At 60.3% G+C, this 22,921-nt stretch overlaps 1 protein-coding gene across 1 annotated transcript; it reads right to left on the bottom strand.

The window, feature by feature from the left end:
• Positions 1–9,657: 9,657 nt before the first annotated feature.
• Positions 9,658–18,534, bottom strand: GATA5 (GATA binding protein 5). Its single transcript, XM_052651297.1, has 6 exons — positions 17,997–18,534; positions 16,565–16,740; positions 11,125–11,250; positions 10,555–10,642; positions 10,134–10,261; positions 9,658–9,813 (listed from the first exon to the last, which is right to left on the bottom strand). The coding sequence occupies exons 1-6, from the start codon at positions 18,532–18,534 to the stop codon at positions 9,658–9,660; spliced, it is 1,212 nt and encodes a 403-aa protein (XP_052507257.1).
• Positions 18,535–22,921: the final 4,387 nt, after the last annotated feature.

The following is a 22,921-nucleotide window of genomic DNA, read 5'->3' as shown; positions in this document are numbered from 1 at the left end:
GCTGACGTGGTCACCGCTCTGAGCCGTTGGGAGATGGGCGGCCCACCATCATGCCTGCCCTTCCACCTTCTGCACGCACGCTCCAGTCCCGCGTGGGAAGTGGTGGGTCAGCCCTTCAACCCACATCCATCGCTGGTGCCTGGGCTGCTGCCTGGAGGGGCCCAGAGTGGAACCAGCAACTCAGGATTCATTTCCTTGGGGCAGGCCCAGGGACTCTTCCCATGAGAAGGGTCTCTACTGCTTCCCTTGAACCCGAGTGGGCTTGTCTGGGATGCACACTGCATGAGTGATGTGTGCACAGCCCTGCCTGCCCCCGGGCTCATCCCCTCACAGTCGTCATCCTGCCCTGATGTCCCTCCTGGCCACCACAGGGGTGCGCATCCCCTAGTCCAGTGTCCCCACCTGACGCTCCCCTACCTAAGCCCAGTGGCCTGGGAAGGTCCCAGCACCCACAGTCTCCTGCACTGGGCACCAGCTGCTGCCTGAACGCTCTGTTCATTGGAATGCTGCCCTTTGGTTTATGGCTGTTTTTCTCTTCTCTGAGACCTTTGCACTGGGATCCCCATGCACCCCACTTGTGGCAGATGTCTCTAGGGCCATTAACCCCCGCTGCCCCACCCTGGATGCTAGAACATGGGCCACCCTTCCTTGACCACCTGGCTTTTCTTAACTGACCCATGCCTGTCCTGGTGTCAGAGGAGGCCTGGGCCTGTGTGATCTGGGCCCTGCAGCCCCTGTGTTCCCCACCTTTCTGTCCGGGGCAGATCTGTGCCCCAGGAGCCCAGCAGCCTCTGAATTTCCCTGAAGAGGCTGCGGCACTTACTGGTGTGTCCCTGGGGGACTGACAGTGCCCAATTTTGTGCTGGGCCCCAGGTGGATGGCCACATCAGGAGCCTACAAGACCCCAGTGGGGACAGTTTAGGGAGGGGGCAGACCAGAGCCCAGGCCGGAAGTGTGAGAGTGGGGAGGTGGGAGATGAGGGCTCCGGCAGGGGTCTGCGAGGAGGAGGCGGGCAGAGGCCGGAGGGCGGGTAAGTGTGGTGCTTGCTGGGCCCTGGGGAGGCACAGGGCTCTTACCTGGAGGGCTGAGCTTGGGAGGCAGACACCGGGGAGGATCAGGAGGGCAGGGGTTAGGTGAGGGAGGTTTCAGGTCACCTGTGGCCTGAGGGGCAGAGCAATCCGCCAGAAGTAGAGCCTTACTTAGGGGGTGGGCCAGGACACGCTTTGAGGAAGACCAAGGATGCCTTTGGGAAAGATTGAGGGCAGGAGAAGGGGGCGACAGGGGGTGAAATGGCTGGCATCACTCATTCAATGAAACGAGTTTGAGCGAGCCTGGTGTGCTGTAGTCCATGGGGTCGCAGAGTCGGACACAGCTGAGCGACTGCACAGCAACGGAGGACAACGCTGGGGCCCCGAGGGAACCCGAGTCAGGGCTGCTGACGAGGGGCAGGTGGGGGCAGTGGCGGGGCTGCTCACAGGCCTGGGGGCCAGGACAGAGGTGGTCCAGGCACTGCCCTGGCTCTCAGTGGCTCCAGGGAAATTCTGTTTTTCCCATTTTTCCTCTTTTTGACTGTAGCTGGATTTAACTGTAAAGAGCAATAAATCACTAATCTGGAAAAACATCCCTTGCCGTCACAAAGGACAAGGCTGTCCCCGGATGACTGACGACTCCGAATTAGCATTATTTGGTATTTATAACTTCCGCTGGACAGAACTTACGATGTTCCTGGGAAATCCTGCCTGCCCTCTGGGTATTTTTAGAGCCTATTGTCATTCTGACAGGGTTCTTGTCCATGTGTTGGGGTAGAGGGAACAGGAGCGTGAGATACTTCTGGGTACGGAGAGAGGAGGGGCTCCCAGCCCACTCTCTGCAGGCCTGGCATGGGCCCTGGGCCCCCTCCATCCTTACCCACCCAAGACTGGCCTTTATGGAATGCCTGCTGCACACCCGTCTTGGAGCTGGGATCTGGGGGAGGCAGGAGAGGGCGAGAGGCTGGGAGCCCCCACCTTGTTGGGGGAGCAGCCATGTGTTGGGGGGCTTGGGGAGCACCGGTGGAGTACCTGAGTCTCAAGGAAGCTGGAGCTGGACTGAGGCCCAGAGGATGGGATCCCGCAGTTGGGGCAGGGGTGGGAGTGCATAGAGGGACGGTGAAGGGGCAATGGAGAGGGCCAGGGGTGTTTCAGAGCAGCCTCTGGAAAAGACTGTTGAGAATCCCTTGGACTGAAAGTAGATCAAAGCCATCAATCCTAAAGGAAATCAATCCTGAATATTCACTGGGCGGACTGAAGCTGAAGCTTCAATACTTTGGCTACCTGATGCGAAGAGCTGACTCATTGGAAAAGACCCTGATGATGGGAAAGATTGAGGGTAGGAGGAGAAGGGGGTGACAGGATGAGACGGTTAGATGGTGTCACCGATTCAATGGACATGACTTTGAGCAAACTCCTGGAGATAGTGAAGGACAGGGAAGCCTGGCGTGCTGCAGTCCATGGAGTCTCAAACAGTCGGACATGACTAAGGGCCCCAGGGAGGGCTGGCGCTCTAAGTGTCTCTTGGCCCCAGAGTGCAGAGACATACTTCCTTTGAGTATTTAATGTCCCCTCTCATTCATAAAATAAACAAGGGAGATTTATCTGCGCGTGGCCGGGGTGCCCCGCAGAGTCTGGGGGCCACAGTGCAGGAAACCGCTAGGGACGAGAGCGGGGGAGTGGCCACTTGTCAGTGGCCAGCAGGCCGGAAGCGGATGGCCCCGTGTTTTAGTTAGGAAGGTTCACAGGGCCGGGCTGGCGGGCCTTAAATCTTTCTCCAGAAAATCCTGGCGCGGCTTGAGGAGAACCCCGATCGTCAGTGGGCGGCACGTGCTGGCTCAGAGCTGTTGATTTAAGGAGGCCACTGCTTTAAGGGTTTTCTGTGTTTAGTTTAAAAGCTTCAGAGAAACCCATTATGCGCTCCCTAACCACTGGGCTGTGATTTCAGGGCTCCGGGCTCTGTACTGAGGACTTGGAGGAGCTCATGGGGGGGTGACTGTCCCCAGTCCACCCTTCTGGAACCCAGGAGGGGCTCTCTGGGGGGAGGACCCCCAAAGCCATTCATCTCAGCTGATTTTGTTCCCATGTGTCTGGGACGGACTTCCGGACTTGGTTGAGGAAATCAGACCACCCGTTGTGACTGTAGACAAGGGTCAATCCTGCCCCCAGCCCTTCTTCTGTCCCTTTTCCCCCAGCCCTTGCTCCTTGCTCCCAGGGGTTGAGAGATAGGCTAGTGGGAGCTGCCTTCAAGTTGAGGACCGTTCCTGTCCTCCAGGGGGATGCCACCCTCAAGCCTCAAGCCCAAGGCCTCTGGTTTCCTGGGTGGGTTAAGGTAGTGATCAGCCTCAGGGGTCTGAAGGCTGGCCTCAAGCTCGCCAGTGCCCTTGGGTGACCTCTGAGTTCTGCCTGGGGGAGTCAGGAGCCCCCATCAGGGAAGCTCCCCAGTGAGGAGGTTGAAGGGCTCCTCTTGACCAACAGGCCCAGCAGTGTGGGGCCCCTCCTGACTCCTCTCACCACCAGCCCCCCAGCCCATTTTGGACTTGCTGGAAGGACTTCTGTGAGAGGGACATGGCTCGTCTTGGCCCATGGTCAGCAGTCCTGCCTGACACACACGAAAATTTTGGGGAGTGTGTCCTCCAAAATCTTTGGTAGATCTCACCTGCTTCGCCTGTGGCAGGGGCTCTGCCACCCCCCCTCCCCCCGTATCTGCCTTGTCTTCCGAGAGGCAGCACAGCGCAGACAAGAGGGGCTGGGGAACTCCTTGGGTCTCTCAGCCCCCAGTGTCACCCCAGGACACATGGCCTGGCACAGGCCATGGGGAGAGGGGGCTGTGACTGCCAGACCCTGGGGGTGGGGAGGTCAGGGGTCAACATCGCGCCTTGTCCTCTGTCTCCATCCTGCCCCCACACGGCCTCACTGCTCTCCTCGCACAGGTGGGCAGCCTGATTCCCTCCATGTGGCCTGCGGTGGGTATTCCTGGCCACCAGGGTCTCTGCGAAGTCAAGACAAAAGGCCCAGCCTGTGACTGTGTTCTGAGCGCCTCTGCATATCAAAAAGCAAAGAAATGCCAGAACTGAACTTGGAAATTGTGACCTCCAACCATTTGGCCCGTTTTACACAGGGGAGATATGATTCGGAAGCGATGAGGTCAGAGGCCAGAAGTGAAGCCCTCAGAGCATGGTAGAGCCTCCTGCCCTTCCCCTCACAGAGTCATTTCCAAGATTCTGGGAAGCAGAATCTGGCCGACACAGCCTGGCCAACATCCATGGGTCTTCTGGGGTGAGGCCTGCCCATCGGGCGGCACTTTGAGTGGCTCCTCCCTTTCCTGGCCCCTGCTCATGGCTGTCCAGGCCTGATAACATCCAGGGACATGTCAGAGCCTCCCAGCCCACCCAGCCCCCAACCCAGGATAGGCACAGGGTCTCATTTCACATCTGTATTTCTGGGGACACCCCATACCCAGGTCCCCTATGCCTTTTGTCCCTGTTGCTGACATCCCCAGCAGGACTGAGAGCCGCATCAGGTGAAAAAAGGCAGTCAGAAGCCCATCACCCCCAGGCGGATGGATGCACTTTGTGGAGGTGACTGGTCAGCCCAACCCCACAAGTCAGCAGGGGCCGGGCCCATGGTCTCTCTATGCATTCATTACTCCATCACTGAATGTTGACCAGGCACTGGGCTCATCGCCAGACACGGAGGAATGGATTGGACAAGGCTCACAGGGAAGCTGTGTTCTAGTGGGCGAGACCAAGCGAGCACAGGAATATTCAAATCTGTGGTTACGGAATGGGCAGGTATCAGGCTGGCTGTAGCACCGTAGGGGAGGCACCGGGCTGGGCCCTGTCTGGATTGGTGGGGATTAGACTTTAGGATGCTCAGACAGGAAGTGACCAGCTGGGAGGAGGCATCCTTGCTGAAGCGGGCAGCAACGGGGGCCACGGATAGCCCATCACCTGGGAGAGATGGCTGAGGGTTCTGAGATGGTCCCTAGGATGACCAGGCCCCCAAGGGGCCCCAAATGACCCCTGCCTGTCCTGGAGCCCCCCAACTCCCTTCCCCTGCAGCCTCACGCAGGTCTCTCTCAGATGCACAAGGAGGTGGTGATGTTGGTGGGCAGGGCTGAACATGGAGACCCCATGGATGGCCCCTAGTTGTCTCCTTCTTGGTCATAAAAAAAAGAAGATTCAGGGGAAAAAACTCTAGACTAAGCTGTGATTGTCAAATGCTCTTAGGAGGCTTACCACATACATTCCCTCGGCCATTTAACCCACCTCCTCTTGTTGTTCGGCTAGGTTGTTTCCATGACAACCCTGCCTGGTGGAGGCCTTCGGATTCTGACTTGCCCAAGGAAGGCTCTGTGGAGGAGGTGGCATCAGGGGTCTTGACCCTTGAGGACCACACCCCGGTTAGGTGTACAGTCAGAGGAAACAGCCCATACAAAGGCCCAGAGGAGTGACATGTTTGGAGGTCGGCAAGGGTCCCCGTACTCAAGTGATACAGGTGCTGGGAGGGGGTCCCTGAGGCCACGAGGTGGTGGTAGCTGGGCCATCCATGCAGTAGTTGGGCAGTACCTGGGCCAGAGTGTTTGCAACCAAAGGAGAAACAGGCCCAGATTTGCATCATGGAAAGTCTGAGCTTCGGGCCAAGCAGTGGGGTGGGGGATGGGCTGCAGCAGTAATTGGGTGGGAGGGGGTGGACAGAGAGGAGGCCCCCCACTGGGGGTTTTCTGGGAACCAGAGGGAGCACGGGGTGGGGTGCAGTTCTCGGGAGGTGTGACACCCATTCAGAAGGTCCCTGGGGCTGTCTGTGCAGGAGCAGGGCTTCTCCTTGGCCTGTAGGCTTGTTGGCAGTGAAGGAAGGCTGTTGGCTGGAGAAGGAAAAGTCTAGATTCCTCCGTGTGTCCTGCCCCAGAGTCCAGTGTGGAGGCCTGCTCCGGCCCCCGGCCCCCACCCAGCCTCCTCCCTCTCCCAGGCCCCAGCGCGGCCAGACGCCGTCCACCCGTGGTGCCGAGAACCCTTTATCAGATAATAAATAAGGCGGCTGGAGCCGTCCGTGTCAACATCTTGGCGGGCCTCGCGGGGCATTGCGGGGGGGCTGCCTCCCATGGCTTCCACGTGGTCTTCGAGAGCCGACCCCCTCCACCCTGGCTCCAGTGGGACTGTGGGACTCACCAGCTCCCTCCTCTTTGGGGCCAGTTCAGCCCCCACTGAGGTGCACGTGAGCAGAACGGGGCACCCTGGGGCTTGCAGCCTCACAGCCGAGGGGTGCTAGATCTCTTTGACCTCCTTTCCCTTCTGCTGAGTAGGGGTCTACATGGGGGCTGGGCACCCTGGAGGACAACTGCCTGAGCCCTGTGAACTGCCCCCAGGCTTGTGGCAGAGGGAGGGCGGGGAGGGCTGCACATCTAACACCCTGTCCCCCGAGGCTGCGGCCTGCGTGCATGGTGGCAGAATGGCTCATCTAGGATGATGGCGATGGCAGCAGGTCTTGTCCAAGAAAGGCCCTTTTCTGGTCAAATAAAGAGTGGGTAACCTGCATTGCTTCCTCCAAAGGACGATTTTCACTTCTTAAGAAGCACATGACATTTTCAGATGAGAGACTTACAGAATGGGCACCCATTTTTAAAGAGCCACGTTTTTCAGTAACGAAGGGGAAACTAACTTTGGCCCCAGCCCCACCAGGAAGCTTGGGGGCTCTGGGCGCAGCTGGACACGGCGGCCTGGCTGCCCTGGAGGGCTGAGCTGGTGCAGGCGGCTTGTGTGGCAGCGATGCCCCAACTAAAGGGCCCACAGGATGAACATGTGCCTGCTGTGTGCAGGGGATATACTTCCGTGGGCAGGGGATATACTGCTGACCGATGGCATCAAGACTGGGGACAGCAGGGTGAGGGGGAGCTACTGGGGATCACCACCCTGACATCCTCCTCGGGGATATGTCCATCCAGGCTCGGGGGAGGAGCTGCTCTCCTTCCAGACTGCCCTGGGATGCTGTCAGCCTCCGTGTTCTGGGTCTGGAGTGAGGCAACGGGTTAAGAGCTTTAAGTGGGGAGAAGGGTGCTCTGAAAATGCTTTTTCTGGATCAAAAACCCCAGTGCCCCTGGGTCTCCCTGTTTCTACCCCATGCCCCCAGTTTTCCAGCTTTCCTGGCCAGTCTGATCTCCCTTCCCCAGGCACCCAGGACAGCGCAGCGGGGCTCAGTGGGCACTTCCCATGGATGGAGGGAGCTTCCCCGGCTGGAGGAGCTGTGGCCCCCTCCACCCAGGCTCCCTGGACGCTGCTCTAGTTTGAAAGACATGGGAATGAGGTGCGGGCAGCAGGCAGCACAGATGAAGTGGCCTTTCTTTCCGTCCTGTGGTCTGATAAGCGGCCTGGGGCTGCCCACGCCTGCCAGCCTCCCCGGCTCATCCGGTTGTTTATGGCTGGCCAGGCAGAGCTGCGGGGCTGGCAGGCGGGAGGAAGAGCTGCAGGAAGTGGGGTGCCAGGCAGCTATATTCAGGCTCTGGTTCTGACAGCTTCCGGGTCCTGAAGAGAGGCTGGGGAGAAAGGCTTAAACTGAGACGCTCTTCCCTGAAGCTCCTCACGTCCAGAGGTGGGGGTTAAGCCTCCCCCATCCCAGGCTCGTCCTTAAAAATTATGAAAAAGAGGAAGAGATGGCCTCTTCCTTCCTCTTTGCCAAACACTCCTTCTCAGGACCTCTCTTCCTGGGTAGGGCGTCCAGCCCCCTCCTCCCTCTCGCACTCTGCTCGCTGAGCTGCAGGCACCTCCAGGAAGGCTGCTCAGCTTGCTCAGGGCCCTGCAGGGGCCCCTCGCCTTGTGTCGCCTGCCACTTCTCAGGTGCTTGTCTCTTATGGGGGAGGAAGGACACCGGCGCCTGCCTTTTGGAGGGAGGAGTTGGAGACTCGCTGGTCTACACGGGTGTGGTGCCCACTGGAGGAGGGGCGCTCCCACCACACCACCACCGAAGGGGAGGCACTCCCCATGCCGCCTCTGTCTGCACCACTCCTTCCCTCCGCAGGGGGACGGTTGCTGCCCCTCCCCCTCCTCAAGAGCCCCAGGCCCCAGGATAGGGACAGGGACTGACTGGAGTCTGCCTGACCTCCAAGTGGTGACTTCTCAAAGTGCGGTCCCTGGGCTGCTCCACCCAGTGTCCCGCCCTTGTGCTGGTGGCAACCTCAAAGGCGCCCGGTGTTCAGGAGCCTCATCAAGTCCTTAGGAGCCACTGGCGCGACCCAGGATGGCCAGTGAGGTCCAGCAGCCCGGTCCCTGCTGACGTGTTTCTGGAAGCAGAAACGACCTGAATGGATCCCGGCAGGCAGGGGTGAGGCCCGGAAGCCACTGGTGATGGGGAGAGGAGAGCAAAATCAAGTTTTTATTTTACATGTTTTCTGATGGTGTCACTTGTGTTTAAATAAAAAAAAAAAAAGACAAGGTCACATGGAGACACAGCTGGTTGAATCTCGGGGTACAGACTCAGGATGAAGGGACACGTTCAGGAAGGATGAGTGTTCTTAAATATGAAGATGTTTTTACATAGGATGGTGCAACAGTGGCTGTTCTAGATGGTTTACAAAACTTAAGATTTCGGAATCAAATTGGGAGTTGGAGGCGAAAGCTTTCAATTTTTACATTAAAAAAAGAAAGCCCGGTTTCTGGCTTCAATGGAAAAATCAGAAGGTCTTGGTGAAGGGCAGCTGCAGGACGAGAGGAATGGAGTGGCCCCTCTGCAGGGGGCCCCACTCTCTGCTGCCTCTGGCGTCAGGCTGTGAGCAATTGTCAGCTCCTTGGGCAGAGGTGCCTCTACCCAGCACAGCAGCTAATTTGTCATCCAGCCCTGGGGTGGGGGATGGCTTTGTAAGTGAAAGGGGGTGTTATTGGTGATGCTGCTGGGACAGACCCTGACAAGCCAGGACCTGTGGTCACCCCACTATCGGCCCTGGGAGTGACCCTGTGGGTCAGAATGGGGGTCTCAGGCACCTTGACTTACAAAATGGTCATAATATAGCCACAGATTCAGTCAGAACAAGGAAGGCTCTTTACTGCCCCACCTGGGGAAAACCATACAAATAAATACCGGTCCACGATGACTACAACGTGATCGGCCCCTCGGGGTGGCGTCCTGGTACAGTGCCCAACCTGCCTATCTGTCCCTGGCTGTCCCATGCTCCAAGGAGGGCAAGGTTTCCATGCTGTGTCTCTATCCATCGAACATGGGGAGTGGGCAGCCTGAGGGAGTCCGGGGAAGCCCTGTGTCTGGCAGACCCCCCATCCCCCGCTGCTGCTGGCCTCAGTCATGTCACCTGTGATCTTGGTTTTACCGCAGGAAGGTGGGTTTTGTCCTGCTGCTACCACCTGTAAACATGATGATGGCAAGTGTTGACGACAGAATTCAAGTTGGGGCTGGGAGCCCTGGGTCAGCCAGAGCCTCGCACATCCCTTGAAGGTTCCTTGCTGCCCAGGGAGGGGGCTTAGCCCTCCTCCCATCCACACAGAAGGCTGTGGCCGCCGCGCTGAGGGACCCCCAGCACCTCCAGGTCCAGCTGGCTCCAGACTCTTCTGGCAGCAGGCCTGGCAGTCTGCTTTTGTGTTGGAGTAAAGAGGCAGTGAGGTGGGTCCATGGGGTGCCCAGGTACCTAGGCTAAGGCCAGTGCACACCAGGCCTCCTGGCGCAGGGCCCCGCCAAGGCCAGCCTGCTGGCCCAGGGCTGCAGAAGGCAAAGCAAAGTCCTCAGGCTCGAACTTGAACTCCAAGTGGCTGGGGGCCAGGGGGTCATCCACCTGTGCAGAGCCCTGCAGGGAGGACAGACCATGTGAGCCTTGGGAACAGCTGGCTGGCCCACCTGAGGGGTGGGAGCCCTTTGACAGGAGGGCTTCCTCAGCGCCTGGAATGGTGTGGGCACTCCTTGTGAGGAACAATGTGATAGCCTCGGAAGGGCTCTCAGTCAGCATCGGCCACAGGGGACCCCCCGGCTCCATCGGCCAGCTGTGTGTCCAGCCCCAAGTTTCCAGGAGGGGCCTGTGGGGGCTCTGACCTGGCCGAGATGCCAGGGTTCCTCCTGGAAGTGCCTGGGAAGCAGCTCTGCACTCCCCACTCACCCTGTCCTCCTTACCTGGGAGGTGACACTGGGCCCAGGGCATGAAGGGGACGCCAGGCTGGGCTCGGACTTCAAAGTGGCTGCTGAAACCTCTGGGTCAGGGACAGAGGCTGGTGGGGAGGCTGTGGCGTGCTCTGCAGACCCTGGTGGGAGTGGGGGAAGATGGGGCATTTACGGACACTGTAGATCTGGTAACATGGGGTGGGGGTGGGGGTGGCCTCTCCCACCGGAGCCCCTGCCCCACGCCATGAACTCAGGCCACCCCGCCCCCTTTCCCAGCCAGAACCATCCCAGGGCAATGGCAGAGATTCATACTTCAGGAAGATGATGCTTGCACCAAACATGTGAATCTCTAATGGTGGAATGTGAGGCACCCAGAGTGATTCCACAGAACGTGGGCCCCATGGGAGGCCTCCCCCAGCCCTGGCCCCCGCACCTGAGGAGCCCTTGGTCTTGGCAATGTTCTTCGGCTTCCGTTTCCGTGTCTGGATGCTCTCTTTCTTCATCGCCAGGGGCCGCGGTACCTGGCAGGGCGGCAGGGGTGGATGGCTAGTCACTGTCTGAGGTCACCCCCGTGGTCTCTTGCATGGCCATCTGCCCGGATCTCAGCCCTGCAGAGCTGGTCACGGCTGCAGCCCTGTTTGGGGAGTTGCTACCTGCCCCCCAGGCTCAGTGCTTTCCTCCAGGCAGGGCGGGGCGAAGCCTGTCCCACCCCAGCTTCTCAGGGCTGGGGGCTGTGGGGTCCAGAAGAGCCCTGGAGGTGTCTAGCCTCTGTCCCAGCTGAATGGCTACAGGGAAGCTGCAGTGAAGCTATGGTTTCTGAGAGGCTGTCTGTACCACCAGTCTAACAGTAACGTGTGTGCATGGTATGGGCAGTGGGGCCACATGCGTATAGGCGTGTATCCACTCAGCCCAGGCCCCGCCTGATCAACACCCTGCCCAGTTCCTCAGCCCCATCTCAGGCCAGGGGGTCCACTTGTGCCGGCAGCCCCATGGCCCTGCTCACCCCGTGCAGCTTCATGTAGAGCCCGCAGGCGTTGCACACTGGCTCGCCGTCTGCGTTGCGCCGCCAGAGGGTGGTGGTGGTGGTGTGGCAGTTGGTGCAGCAGAGGCCAGCCCGGCGGGATGAGGACTGTGGATGGGAGGCTAGGTGAGTGCGGCAGGTGCAGCCGAGTGGGAGGATGGACACTGGGCTCAGGGCTGACCAGTTATGGGGCTGGGTATGCAAGGGGCTGGGTGAGAGGCCTTTGGGTGCTAAGGTCCTGAGGCTGCCCAGGATTCCTTGTGGGCAGGAGCTTTGACCTAGCTCCCAGGAGCCCTGGGACAGATCACTTCACCCTTCAGGGCCTCAGCTTCCCTATCAATAAAATTGGGACCTGCCTAGGTCCACTGTGGGGTCAGGATCTTATGAGGAGTGCAGGACACACAGGCTGCTGGGTTTCCATTGTGGCCTCTTTTTAACCAACGCTGGGCCTTCACTCTGTATTTCTGTGGTGGAACAGCACCCCTAGGGGCCACAGGGCCCCCTTGGGTCAGGCCCCAGACCGAACATTCAGGGGGCCTGCCTCCGAAGACCTGGGGCTCTGAGCACATGCTCGGCTCAACTGCTTGCACCAGACAGTGGGCAGCGGGCGTCCACACCTGCCCTTGCTGCTCACTGGCCTGGAAGGGAGAGTGGGGCCTGTCTGGAGACCCCCCACCAATCATTTCTAAGAAAACACAGACCTGGAAAAGCCTCCTCTCCTCCCTCCCCGGGTTGGGCAGCTGTCAGAGGCCCCAGGGAATCCACTCTGTTTAGTCTGAGGCCCGTCCTCCGATCTCCGGGGCAGGACTCTGCCTTGGGATCTGGGGCACAAGGGCCACAAGACAGGGAAGGGATGAGGCCTAGGAGGCTCCGGAGGGAGAGCAGGGCGGGAGCTCCTGGCCTGGCTGGGGAGACCCCACCCTCTGGCCGGTGGCCTCCAGGCCACAGCTGTGTGGGTCCTGACGTCCAGCCTGGCAGGCATCACCAGTGGTCTCCCCAGGGGCTTAGGGGTAGACCTGCGCCCTGGTTGGAGTGCAGAGAGCTGGTGGCTGGCCCGGGCCCAGCAGAACTGGAAGGGCAGTGGTGGCCACAGCCCTGGGGCAGATGGTGGGACACGGCCCTGATACAGGAGCTCCAGCCCCCCAGTCAAGTGGGCCCCAGCCTGACACCACCCTGGAGAGCTGGCAACCACGTCCTGACCTTGTCCAGAGAGCAGCTGCTTTTACTGGACACTACTCGAGTCTCCCTCCTCCCTGCCCCCTTTCCTCCCTTCCATCTGCCTCTCAGTTGCAGGGAGCTATGCCCACATGGAGGCATGGCACCCTCCAGAGCCCACTGTCCCACAAGAGGCAGCATCTCTTCCCATCCCTGCTGCCCGCCCTGGTCCAGGATCTCCTGAGCCCCCAGTCCATTCATCTTCTTAAGGTGGGAGGAGGTCTTAGGACTTCCCCAAGGTTCCTAGATTGAACAAACAAACATGCAAACAGGATGCCTAGTTAGAACTGAATTTCAGATAAACAGTAAATATTTTCTGTAAGCACACTCTACGCAATATTTGGGACACATTTAAAATGCTCTTTGTTGCTCGTGTGAAATTCACACCTAACCATGTATTTAGTAATTAGTCTGGCCACCCTGACCTACATTCCCGGGCTACATCATGGTCCCTTACTCTTGCTGTGCCTTCAGACCAGGAGGACCATGGCTTGAGGCCCCTCCCCTCCAAACCAGCTGGGACCCTCAGGGGCTCTTACCAACTTTTGCCGCCTTAGAGTTCACACTGCCATCCCACATTCCAAAAAAAAAAAAAAGTTAGCATCACTGAAACTCAGGAGTCACAGGAGTGCTGTCTCCTGGGCTGTCTGGCCACTTCCTGCTAAAATCTTTCCTATAGGAACACTATCGCAAGGGTGTAAAGAGACCCACGCGAGGCCTTCATGCAGGCACTGTTTTCAACATCACACCACACAGCTGCACACATATGGGCGCCGCTGCAGACACACGTGCCCCCCGTGTCCCCCAGAGTTGCCCATGCATCTAGGAAGCAGCAGAACTGCGCGCACCAGCTCAGGTGGCGGTGGGGTAGAACCTTCCTCAGGTGGACCGAGTGTACGCAGGACACACCCTCAGGTGGGGTGAACCCGGACCCTGAGGGTGCAGTGAAACCCAGAAGTCATGTTTGAACATTTCTCCAGTGAGCTTAGATTAAAATCCATAAACTGGAAATCAGATTAAAATCAAGACAATGGGTAAAAAGAATGACCTTAACAAAATTCTCGGAAGCGCTTGCTGATTTATCTTTTTCCATCCCCTTGGTGCCTGCGTCTTACAGGGGGTGGGGAACTGAAGCTCAGACGAGTGGCCAGGGCGTGGGGGTGGTCCCGGGGTGGACAGAACCTCCTCCCGCAGCTGAACACACCCCGTGGCCGCAGCCCTGGGGCCATCTGCGGACACCCAGAGCCTCCCTCTGTCCTTCTGCACTCACGGCCAGGCCAGGCGGCTAGGCCTGGCCACTCTCAGGGCCCCCTAATCACTGGGCCTCTCCAGGCTGCGTTTTCTTTTTCTCTTTCAGTCGGTTCTTTTCAAAAGAAGTGGAACTTCAAAGCCAGTGGCCGAGCTGGCCTAAGTGCCAGGTTCCACAAGGATCTAGGCATCCAGAGGAATGAGGGTAGGAGGCAGCTAGAGCCGGGTGGGGGGCTGGCAGAGATGGGGGGCTCTGGAGAGGGTGTTGGGAAAGTAAAGGCTGCAGGTGGTGGTGCAGCAAAGACGTGGCCATTTCAAACAGGTCCTCTGCATGCTCTTGGCAGGGAGACCTGGGGACACTTAGCCTGATGGACGTGGGACACCCCCCCCCCCACACTTGGGGCTGCATGTGCCGGGGATACGAGGCTGTGCAGGAAGGCTCACCCAGAGCTGATGAGTGTCCCAAGGAAGCTGGGCTGTCCGTGGCACAGCCACGTCCTGGAGCTGGGCCAGAACCAGCCTTAGGCTCACAGGCCTGCCATCCTCAGAGTTTGGCTTCTGGGCTCCAATGTTCAGAGGTCAGGCCAGGCCAAGCGGCACTCGCAGAGACCCTGGCCACAGGCACACATCAGCAGAGCCACTGTGACAACCCGCTCTACTCGCCTTCACTGACCGAAGCCTCGGGTCAAAGGTGTAAGCCCCACCCTGCGACCCAGGATACACACAGGAGGCAAATGGTAGAACAGCCAGGGGCTCCTGCTGGGAGGGGGCGATGCACACTTGTCATCGTCACATTCCTGTATTCTTGGTGACAAGCTTCTAGGACGTTTGGAATTATTTAAAGGAGGGTGAGACCAGCTCTTCCTGGAGAGGGCCCTCCTGGGCCATCACTTCTGCTCACACTCCAGCGAGAGTGAGACCCCAGAGTTGGGGCAAGCCTGGGGTGACCAGCCCAGCACCTCCATGGCCAGGAGCACATGGGCTGGGCTCTGGCCTCAGGACTCTGAGAATCTTGGGGTTTTCACATGGAGCTTGGCCCTGCAAGGACCAGCCACCCGGTGAGCGGTGGAGCCACCCCGAGGGACAGGCAGGCACCCTGCAGCCAGTGAGAGGAGCCCCCCAAGGAGCCTGCTCAGGGAGACACGGGGAGTAGTGGGGCCATGAGGATGCCCCGAACCTCAGCACCGCTCGGCAAACACTTCCGGGCGTGTTTTACATTCAGGTCCATGCGGGCCTGGAGTCAGGGCAAGCAGGCTGCCCACCTTCCAGGCCCTGTGGCCTCAGGGAGATGAGCAGACATGCAGGGATTCCCCCACTCTAGATGGCACCCCAAAGCTAATTATTTCATGTCCCCAGACTTGGAAACTGAGGCTTCACCAGGCCAAGTGCCTGTCTGTCCTCAGCCTATCCATGGCGCTGGCCACGGCTGTCCGATTTCCCTTTCTAGCAGGTAGTGGGCAGTTCCTGAATTTGGCTCGCAGGGGGCTAGACAAGAAGACTCAGGGCAGGGTCAGGAGGCTCAGCGTGAGTGGGGCATCGTGGGAGCTCGAGGCCATAGTCCTGGTCTGAGCCTGGGGTTGCCACTAGCCGGCTGCAAGTCCAGGGAAGCCCCTGGTGGTCACCTGGCTGTTGTGAAGGTAGATGCCTCAGCATGCAGATGGTGGCCTCTGCCTGCCCGCCCCCAAGTTAGGAATTTTCTGCAGGGAGGTGAGCCCTGCAAGGGAAGAGGTGGAGAGGATGGCCCACTTCTCCTGTGTACTTGGCACCCAGTTCAGGGCTGGCCCCAGAAGAGAATAGGGAATCAGAGGAGGGAGGCAGCCTGGGTCACCGCCCCTTAGGACCCTCTCCCTTGGCCTTAGTTTCCCCTTCCCAGAGGCCACAAGAGACATTTTTGGGCTGTGGGCATGAATACGGGCAGAAACAACAGTGGGGGTGCTGTGAACTCTGAGGGTGACCCTCTCTGCAAGCGGCACCACACGGGTGCAGAGAGGTGGAGGACCCATGGAGCCTCCAAATCCAGGCCAGACCAGAGGAAGAGAAACAGCAGCTACCCTCAAGCTGCTGAACGCCTCAGTCCTGCTCTCTGCCCGCCCATTTTGGGGCCTCAGAGCGTCCAGCCCCCGTGCTGCCATAGCTGGGGGTTCACGTTTCCAGTAAAGGCCTGTGACTGACCGCCCGCAGCTGTGGCAGGACCATCCCACAGCATCTGCCATGGAAAGCCCTTCCATACTCCAGGGCTTGACACCAGAACAAGCCACCTATAGGGCTCCCACAAGCCTTAGCCCGGACCCAGGAAGAAGCCCTTGCAGCCCCCCGACTTTGGACAGATGGAATTACTGACAGAATCACTTGACCATCAAAGTTTGCCTGTGAAACGGCAGAGAACAAAGCAACTTGAAACCTTTACATGGCTTCTGGAGACTCTGCCCTGCTGCAGGCAAAACTCGGGTGCCCAGTCCCATACTCGCTAACCAGCCGTACAGCAGAGAGAAGCAAAAGTGAAAATGAGTTTTGCCCAGCGAACAACCACACACCTGGTCTGGACCCATCCCTGCAGTATCAGGGGCAGTGGTCAGTGTCCGTCCCCTGTAAGAATCACTGTCAGCCCACAAAGCCAGCATCCAGCAGCCACTTTTCCCTCCAGTCCCATCTGGGGGCCAGGTCATCTTGCCTCTCTACCACCCCACCACCTGGCAGCCCAAAGTCCCCAGAGTCACACGGCTGAGTCCCCAGCTGGCACACAGTGATCCCGGCCCAGCAGGTTCAGTGTCGAGCTCAGGGCAGCCCAGCCCCTTGGGGGAGACCCCGCAGACCCTCTAGGGGAGTGGCCCCCAGCGCAGGGGGCCCGTGGCAGTGGACCAGGTGCTGTTATCCTGCCCGACCCTCCCCTCCTCTTCCCGGAGCTCCACTGGCTCCCAGGCTGTGATCGAGGAAGACCAGCCCGGCCACCTGCACTCACCAGGCGCTTCTGTGGCCGCACGAGGGGCCGGTTGACACCGTTCATCTTGTGGTAGAGGCCGCAGGCGTTGCACAGGTAGTGGCCGGTGCCGTCGCGGCGCCAAAGCGGCGTGGACAGGGCCCCGCAGTTGACGCACTCGCGCCCCTCGCCCGGGAACTCCTCCAGGAGCTCAGCCGCTGCGGGAGCAAGGCGGGCGGCCGCTGGACGAGGCTCGGGCCCTTCCTGGGAGCCGCCGAGCCGCCGCATTCGCACCACCTTTTCTTTTCCTTCCCCTTTGTGCCTTTATTTTGCTAATTTACTTCGTCTAACTTTTTTTTTTAAGTTTAAATTCACACACAGTGATGTTTGTGCCAGATTTAAGTCTCTCGTCAGGGCTGCTTTATAAGGTCGGGGGAGAGTTAATAAACGCAACCCTGGGTAGGGCAACAGGGAACTAACTGCCCTACTCGGAACAGGGTCCAGCATCGCTAATTTTGACCATTGGGGAGGCAGGAGCGTCTACACTGGCAGAAGACCCTCGCGGGTCGATCGGAGGGGCAGTCAGGGATCGCGGGATCCTACAGGGACCGTGGTGCCTTCACTGTCAGCTTTCGTGGTCTCGGCACAGTCCTCCCACTTGAGCAGCACACACGGCCAGAGCGGTGAGGCCTCCAGGCCCCTCCAGACCTGGCCGGGCGCTGGCGACACTTGGTCGGCTGGATCGGGTGGGGGCGGGGCGGGGATCAATCATCGCCTGGCCTGGGGTGGGCGCCTGGCGTGCGGCGCCTAGGCGGCCGGGTCAAGTGGATCCCGCTTCCTGCGCCGCTGCTGCCGAGGAGCTGAGGAGGAGTGTAGGCTAAAAGACCCGAGTAGCAAAAAAAAAGGAATGGCCCTTGGTTTGGGGGGAGTGGGGGTGAGAAAGTGTCCGTGGCACCCACTACTCAGAAGGGGGGTGGGGAGCAATTCTCAGCTTTACAGGTCTGGAATCCGATCACTCAAATTTAGATCCCAGAGAGGGACTGGGACTGGGTCTCAAATTAGAATATGTAAACATTTTAAAACAGAGATGAATATGGTGGTTTACTTAAACGAGAATTTTGAGCTTTAAAAAAAAAAGTCATTTCCCAAACTTTTCATAAAAACCGTTTAAGACATAGGCTCTAAATGGTATAATCCCAGAATACTGGGTTTAGATGAACGAAAAGCGAAAACACAGATGATATGTGTATAAAGGATCTCAAGACCGGGTTTTCATCTTGGTGTGGGTGAGGTGCAGCCGCGGGGTTCCACCCAGGCTTACACGTCCCCCGGGGGTCCCCCAAGCTGGTGTCCCACCTGGCTGAGAAAGCCCTGACTCTGGAGACGGGGACATTTCGCAGGGTGCGGGTTTGCACATGTACGGCCAGCACCCAGGACCCTGGTCAGTGGAGCCAGTTCCCAGTCCCGCACTCACCGAAGGTGGCTCTGCGGCCAGGGAGGCCAGCCGGGAGACCCTGTAAGCTGTGCAGGACGCTGCCGTCCAGGGGTCCAGAAGTCCAGGACGGGGCCACTTCGGTGCTCATGTAGGCGGGGTAGGCTGTGGGGTACGAGGAGCTCACGGGCCTCCCGAGCGTTGGTGGGTACTGCTCCCGAGCCAGCATCGCGCCCTGAAAGGCGCCGTTGTCCCGGGTCCCTGTGCCACCTCCGGGCCCCGGGGAACTGTGCGCAAAGGGGAAGGCAGTGGTCCCCGGCGGCGGAGCGGCGGGTGGGTGGGGGCTGCCGGAGCCAAACGCTGACGAGTCTGCCGCGGCCGCCTGCACCCAGCCGGGGTGCGCGGTGATTGCGGGAGCCTGCGGGCCGGGTTCGCACGCCGGCAGGTAGGGCAACATGGAGGGGACCCGCGCGGGCGGCACAAACACCGGGGGGCCGGCGCCCGGCGTGTGCAAAAAGGCGCCCGAGTCCGCGTAGGCGGTCTGACCGGGGCTCGGGGCCAGCGCCAGGCTCTGGTACATCTTCCTTGGCGCGGCCTTGACCTGTAGACGAGAGGGACAGGCGTCCAGGTCACGACTACTGTGCCCCACAGGTGCTGTCGCTCGGGCCGCGCTTCTGGATCCCCAGCTTGGAGGTTCCTGGGGAGGGAACCCGCGGGGACAGGATGGCAGGGGGCAGGGGCGGCTCTAGCGGCCCGTAGGGGATCCAGGCGCAGCCACAACGCGGAGCTCACCTCTTTCACAGCCGGGACTTCCGAGGTTCACAGGTGGGCTCAGTGGGAGCAGAGAAGGAGAAACCGGGCCGGGCCGGGCCGGGCGGGGCGGGGCGGGGCGGGGCGGGGCGGGGCGGGGGGGTCCGCAGGGCGCAGGCTTTGGGCTCTGGGAGAAGGAGCCCGGCTGGGTAGGGGCGAGCGGCAGGGTCCGGCTGCGGTACTTGGCCTCTGGTCGTGAGGATCCGAAGGCGCGAGGGCGCGGCGGGCGGCTAGTTAGTTGCAGACTGGAAGCCGGGGTCCTTGCGGTTTCGCGAATCCCGGCTCCTCCGCCGCCCCCTTGGCACAGCTCCGCCCGGACCTGGCCCGCCCCCGCCGCGCCGCCCCTTCCCTCCCGGGGGCCCTCCCCTCCCTCCCCGCGGGGTCAGAGCCAGGGCTGCGGCCTCGGTGCCACGTGACCGAAGCAGGCAGGGCGCTCGGGGCTCCGCTCGAAAGGCGACCGGACGCACACGGCACGGGGCAGCCAGCGCTGAGTCCTTGCCAACGCGGGCCACACGAACCAGCCAGGTGCTCTGCGCCGCCGACCCGGAGGAGCTCCGACGCCGAGACTTCTCTAAATGTTAGGGCTTTTGAAGCCCTCCCTCTTGATGGGTGTTAACGGCGGGCTGCCGCTAAGGCTGGGTTAGTGTACGGGGCTGCGGTGGATGAGTCTGTGACCCTGGCTGTGCAGCGATCATGGATATGGTGGTGCGGACTCCTCATTGCTCCCTTGGTCTGGGGCCCTTAGCAGGGATCCGGCTCCCAAAGCGACAGCCCAGCCCAGCTCCGTTCCCCTGAACTCAGATCCTGTTCCCTGGCCACTGCACCCACGAAGTCCAGCGGGAGTCCAGCAGCTTCCTCAGTGACCAAGCAGGGCCACTGTCCCCTCTCATTCCCTGCTGGGGACGCAGGTCGGGCGGGCAGCCTCCATATGGAGACACTTCCATTCCCCAAGGTCCCTGCATAACTCCTTGCCTCCACCCTGGGGTGGGGGTGGGAGGACTTTCACTTTGTGGGGAATTCTTAGAGTCTCCTCAAGGCACTGGAAATGTGGGAAGGGTGGGAGGCCACTCGGGTCTGGAGGTGGCCCCTGGCACTCCCTGGGTGAGGCTGAAGGTGCCAGCACCCTGGTGAAAGTGGCCTCCGAGCAGCTTCTCTGACTGATGACCCAGCCTCCCCACCAGGCCGTACTTTCCAGCCACCTTACAGCAGGCGCTGGACCACCAGCCCTGCGAGCAGGGCTCACTGGAGGGCCCTTAGCTGCTGCACTTGGGGCAATGAATGTTTTTCGTTTGCAGAATCACCTCCACCATTGGTCAGGGTGCTCTCCACCTGTGGAGGGGTGGGCACTCCTAGCCCTCTACTCCTGCACAAGACTAGAAATTGGGGTGCACATCGGGTCACCTACGCCCCTGGAAGATGGCAAGCAAGGGCTCCACTCTCACCTGGGCGGGGGACCCCATGGAAGGTTCCCCACAGGAACCTCTGGATTCTTCAAAAGCCTAGGTATGTGCCATTGGGAGGGGGCTTAGGGGTCTTCATTATCCCCTTTACTCTCCGCTCCCAGTGCTTCCCCCACACTCACCCACAGCAGTCTCCGCCTCCTCTCCCACCCTCAGGGCCCCTGGGTCCACACCACCCCAGCGGGCTTCCTTAGTACCCACTACCCTCGTGCTTCCGCCTGTCCAAACAGAACCCTCCTCACCCTACCCCCTGCAGACCCCGCCAGTGGATCTCATCTTTCTCTCTTCCGCAGTGGGCGGGGCAGGAGAAGGGGCGGGGATCCTGGAAGCTCACCGTGCCAAGGCCCCAGGGCTCTCGAATGCGCATCTCCCTGGGAAGGTTCACCAGCGGCCGGGCGCTGAGCCCGCAGCACTGCGAAGCCAGTAGAGCCTGCGCTGTCTCTGTGGCCCTCAGTGCCTGCCCCTCACACTGGCTTGGGGAGGAGCTAGTGTGACTGGGTCCTTTGGTGTCTCCGTGGGACTCGCACTCAGCTGGCACCACATGGAGGCCGAGGGGGTGTCAGGTGAGGGGAGCAGAGGGCTGGAGCCCCATGGTCTCAGCGGCAGCAGAGGAGGCTGTGGAGCTGGGTGCTGGGTCCAGAGATCAGAGCTACCGGGGTGGGTGAGGGAGACACAGGAAGAATTTCTACCCCGAAGTCAGTCTTGATTACCCCTCCCTGAGCCCCCTCTAGGCTTCCCACCCTGGGAACCTAGCCAGAGTCAGCCTGGGGTCTGGGGGAGTGGGGGCTATCTCTCAACCCTGGAGATAAGAGAGTTGGCTTGTTAACCCAACCTGGTGACCAGGCAGAGCCGAAATCCACAATTCCAGGTCTGACAGGGGCTGCGTGAGGGGCCTTAGGCAAAGTGAGGACGAGGGCCTGAGTGGCTGGGGTGTTGGGTCCTGGGGTGGGACAGGCCCTCTCAGCCAGTTGGGTTCTGGGGGTCATTTGCACAGCAGCTGCTTCTTCCCAGCCCAGAGCTTGGGAATCCCTCACTTAGACACATGCATCAGAAAGGAAAACAGACCTCCTGGGGAAAAAAGGAGGGAGTGGGGCCTCTAGGCCAGCCCCCAAGAGGGACCTAGGCCTCTCCTTGGGTACCTCAGGGCCACCCCTTGGCTAGTGCCCAGGAGCCAGCTCCTTAGGGCACAGCTAGCTGTCTGGTCACCTGCCAGAGCTCTATCCCCAAACCCAGCCTCCCAGGGTCTGCCCTTCCTACAGGTGGGGGCTCAGGGAAGGAGGCCCGGGCTGGCTGGGTGGGGCCTGGGGTGGGGACAGGCTGGGAGGTCAGAGGCGTTCTGTGTCCTCCCCCAGGTATTCAGATAAGCCCCATGCCCCCTCCCTCCTGGGTGGGAAAAGCCAGTTCAAAGTCAGCCCCACCCCTGCCTTCTGCACTCTGAGGCCCCTCTTCCCTGACCTCGGGTGTCTGCTGACTCCTCCTGCCCCTTGGGGAGAATGAGGTGGGGTCCAGGTGGAGGGTTCCAGGGCCTCTCGAACCCCAACAGGAACTTCAAAACTCAGCATGGTGAGGGAGGTTGGGGCGGGGCCTCTCCAGAGGTACAATGGGGAGGGGCTGGGGGGCCACGTGGGTGTACAAGTCACTGTGGACCCATAGGTTCGTGCACCTCTCCTGCAGGGAGGGCCGAGCTCCGGAGCCCAGGGCCACCTTGGGCTGCCTGCCCTCCTGCGGGAGCTCAGAGCTGGAGCCAGGGGCAGCGACTGCAGGGGGAAGGGCCCCCAAGCTCCGGTTGCTTTGGCACCGCTGTCACTAAGGTTTTCTGAGGGTCTCCCACACACCTGACTGGGCCGGGAGCGTCTGTGTTTTGACTCCTTTAAGGCTCATGGCTGCCTGGTGAGTGGGGGTGATTCCTGTGAGCTGTCACGCCATGTCATAGATGAGAACCAGGGCCAGGCCTGGCGGGGGCCAAAGGTTGGAACCCCACTCCAGGGCACTCTTGGGCCTGCCCTGCTCTGTCTGCTGCCTCTCCTCTGCCCTTGCTGTCTGCCTGCTCCTTTGGCCACTGCCCCCAACCCTAGTCCATGACTGGCTCTGCCAGATCCTGCATTTCTAGGTCCTCAGCCCTTAGAGGGTCCATGTGGTTGGGTGGGGGTGTCATCACTCACCCTGTCCTCAGGCTTAGCGAAGGGAGACCCCGGCCTTACACACAACTTGCCCTGTGGATGACCCAGCTGGGCCTTGAGGTGGCTGCCGAGAAAAGGGGAGCAGAAAATGGAAACAGAGCTCATGGGCACTGTGTCATTTTTGTAACCCAGTCTGGTCTTGCAGGTTCTCCTGGCTAGGTCACCAGACGACCCTCGTGAGAGTGAGGGGTCCTCCGGAGAGGGACTCAGGGAGCTTGTTCTGGGGGGTCATCTCCCCATCTGTTGTTGGGAGCAAGCCTGTGGCTGCAGAGACGGCAAATGTGTCACACGGTGGGCTGTTCAGCTTCCAGGCCCCGGAGTCCCTGCAGAGGGAGGGCACGGAGCCACAGTGCAGGCCCATGGTCAGAGAGACAGCCGGCCGGTGGACCCCTGGGAGGGGGGTGATGCAGGGGTCTCTGCCCCCTACCCTGCCTGGGCTCCAGTGAGGATGGATGTGTGGACAGGAGGCTGGTGCAGGCAGCCCCCTCCCGTCTGTTACCTGTAAATTACTTCACCT

This window comes from Budorcas taxicolor, chromosome 13 (assembly GCF_023091745.1).
Source record: "Budorcas taxicolor isolate Tak-1 chromosome 13, Takin1.1, whole genome shotgun sequence".
Taxonomy (NCBI): domain Eukaryota; kingdom Metazoa; phylum Chordata; class Mammalia; order Artiodactyla; family Bovidae; genus Budorcas; species Budorcas taxicolor.
This window is presented reverse-complemented; position numbering and strand designations above follow the sequence as displayed.